Source organism: Trichoplax adhaerens, genomic scaffold (assembly GCF_000150275.1).
Source record: "Trichoplax adhaerens TRIADscaffold_746 genomic scaffold, whole genome shotgun sequence".
Lineage (NCBI taxonomy): Eukaryota > Metazoa > Placozoa > Uniplacotomia > Trichoplacea > Trichoplacidae > Trichoplax > Trichoplax adhaerens.
This window is the reverse complement of record NW_002061335.1, coordinates 1,422-4,896: the sequence shown is the minus strand read 5'-3', so window position 1 is coordinate 4,896 and position 3,475 is coordinate 1,422. Positions and strand designations below refer to the sequence as shown.

General features: G+C 34.0%; 1 protein-coding gene across 1 annotated transcript; it reads left to right on the top strand.

The window, feature by feature from the left end:
* Positions 1–10: 10 nt before the first annotated feature.
* TRIADDRAFT_64430 (uncharacterized protein) lies at positions 11–1,422 on the top strand (the record flags this gene model as incomplete). The annotated part of the gene is made up of 2 exons (XM_002118712.1): positions 11–792; positions 1,050–1,422. 2 exons carry the CDS (start codon positions 11–13, stop codon positions 1,402–1,404), a joined length of 1,137 nt encoding a protein of 378 aa, XP_002118748.1. The 3' UTR covers positions 1,405–1,422.
* Between the last annotated feature and the right edge of the window lie 2,053 nt (positions 1,423–3,475).

Here is a 3,475-nt window from a genome sequence, read left to right as displayed (position 1 = left end):
TCACTCAATAATGCCTAGTAGCTATGATCTATATCGTTATACTATTATGCAGAGTGGAGCCATACTTGATGGCTTTATCTACAATTCCATAGCAGAAGCTCGTCAAGCTTTCCTGAAGTTTGGCAAACAAGCAGGATGTAATGGCACTACTATTGCTGCCGTGACTCAGTGTGTACGTAGTTTAAGTGTGGCAGCAATTTTAAAAGCATCCGCTTCATTATTATTAGCGAATGGCGGATTTTTTGGTATTACCGTAGACGGTAAATTAATTGCAGAGAATCCTAGAAAAGCTTGGGCAGCAGGTCGATTTAAGAAAACCAATCTACTAATAGGAACTTCAGCTCAAGATGGCTACTCACTCATACCTTCTTATGTAAATAGGCCAATGTTTGTAGGCCTTATAAAATCCTCGCTTACTGGAGTATATAATGATTTAGGACAAGATGTTACGATCGACAGATACACAAATTACAAAGAAAACATCAATTCTCTATCAAGTAATTGGCTCATGTTAGCGGAATTAACTACTGATTCACTCTTCCTTGCACCCGCTGATTTCGTTGCCGGGCATCATTCTACTTATTCACCTACCTATACCTATGTTTTCTCTCATCGAACAAATCAATCAGCCTATTTTAAACCTAAAAATGGTGCGACTCATGGCGTAGAACTACCCTACATCTTTGGCTATCCAGTCAATAAGCCTTTCGGCTTTTTATCAAATTTTAGTTCTGCAGAAATTGATTTGAGTAAAGATATGATGGCTATGTGGGGAAATTTTATACGCACTGGGTAAGTACTGGAGCATGTAATTTTCCATCTTATAAACTAGAATGATTAATATCTTGTAGTGTTTAAAAGAAAAACTCAGTAGTTGATCGACTTCAGTTATACTGTAAAGAAATTACTGCAGTACATTAGTATACAATTCAGATTATTTAAAACTCGATGAATAGAAATTAAATCGTCCAAAATGCAGTTATATCAATTTTACAACTTATATGTTATATAACTAATAGTTACTTCGACTGTTTTACTTAAATCTTAAGGGATCCATCCACTACAAGGATTTCTTGGCCAGAATACACAAGTACCAGTACTTACTACTTGACTATTACAGCCAAAGGCTATAATCCTGTAACCAATTACAAGCGTAATCAAATTGCTTTCTTTAATAATTTGTTAAATGTAAAATTTACGTTAGTTAATAATCCTACCGCTAGCACTCAATCTCCAACTCAATCTCCGACTCAATCCGTAACTACTCCCTCCGGCTCTGTTATACAGAGTTCGACTTTCAAGGTTGCTACTTACGCCTTGATTGGAGTGAGTGCAGGTTTATTTATCATTGTGGTTATCTTACTTGCAATGCGTTGTCGGCGTAGTAAAGAAGTATTGGTCTAGAGGGTGAATTTCTTGCTCAGCTGATTTCACAGATAAGTAGAAAAATGCACCGAATAAATATATAATAATACTGTAGTCATAGTTGCGGTTTTATTATCATTATAGGACTAACAATTATAGTCAGAAAAATCATTTTGTTAAGTTTTACACCATGGATCGCATTCTTGGTCAGTAACGACATAGAACCATTATACGATGCATACACGTCTGTGCTAACTATCAACACATAGATCAATCTTAGCGGGTACATAGACTATCCTAAATACCAAATCACTCATTCGGAGCAAGATCGAATGTTTAATAAGAGATGGTGCTACTTTAATTTTAAGAGCTACATAATTAAACGTCACTGAAGAAACTTGTCTTTTTTCTTTTGTAGTGTTAGAAATTTATTTTTGATACCTTTTTAAACGTTTGCGAAGATAATACTATTTTAATAGTTGCATAGTTAAATGTCCTAAAGGGAATTTTCCTTTTTTTAACCGTTTACAAAAAGACAATATAATTTTGAATGTTGCATAGTTAAATATGTATGAAGGAACTTGTCTTTTTCCTTATTTTAGCGTTAGAAATTATTTTTGATAACTTGTAGAAGGTTTACAAAATAAATGTATTTTTTAATATCAAAATTAAACCGTAATCGTGATCTCCTCTCTATTTAAATTAAAGATTTCTATCTTGTTTTTAGATCTCTTTCGTGCCATTCAGTAACTAGTTTATCGAACATCTTTTCATATACCAATATACAGTGCACTTACACGTGTATTACAATACAGGCATCTTTTCAACAATGTTTTACTACAAGTTGATAAGACGAACATTATTTAGCGACCAAATGATCCTGCCCTTAGCATTCCTATTCCTGATAGTAGTACTATACAAGAAGGCGCATATACAGCCATACTATCGCAAAGATTTCTAGTTGAATGATGGCTATTTCGGTCTCGCTTTTCTACTCAGTTCTTCAAGTGTTGAAAAGTGGAATAGCACGTCATGCTTTCATACCTATTACTAATAATGCCTTAACCTTTACAAGTCATCGCGTAAAAATATCTACACAATATCGATATACAAGTTGGACTAGTTTTAATTCACCGATATTGAATTTAGATCAAGATAGAGAATTATTTGACCATTTCGTCTTTGCTATACCTAATGAGTATTACGTGGATCAATTTTCTAGACATGTGCCGACATGTAACTATATATTTGCTCATCGTACTAGTGGCACAAGCCGATCATCCATCTGATTATGGGTTCATTTCAATAGGTCAGTATAAGATTCTTACAGTACTTTTTGCCTAAAGATTTCTTTACGTAAAACGAATAGCTCTAAGGTAGTAATTTCTGCATAGTACTGATTATTGAAATGGTATTCGTTATATCGCTAAGGGTGGCCACTGGGCCTTTAAATTTTGATTTCATGTAATACTCTGATAAAAATTAAATAAACATAGAATCTTTATAGAGTTTTCTACATAGCCATTTTGATTGTTACATTTTCTTATAACGGTTGTTATCTGACAGTCTATCAAATGGTAATACTATCAGTTAATTATTAATAAATGAGCACATTATCGTAAACCGTCAGCAAAGCGACGGGAGTTTGTACTACTCTTATCTGAAGATACAATAGTTCACACTATGGAAATACCTTCTGTTTTTGGTTATCTTGTCAATAAACAACAGTACATATAATGTTGTACAGTAAAGTATAAAAAAATACAAGTAATGTAATGTACTCCAATAACTAAGTCCACGAAGGATAACGAGCGATAGTACCACTGTCTTCCCTCGAAAATAACGCTAGTGTTGTATTTGAATAGACGAGCACCATGGTAATCGTTCTGTATTGACCGTTACCACATGCTTATTACTAAGTAAGCTAAAGCTACCCCGTGGTTATATATAATTAATCCAACAGTTGTTGCACTGCTCTTATGGTCGCGAGTACTCCTTAAAATAAGTAAGACTATTACCAAGGTAATCGCTCTATGTTGTAACGCTACCACATACTTCTTACTGTATACAGTAAGCTAAAGGTATCCTGTAGTTATATCTAATTAATCAA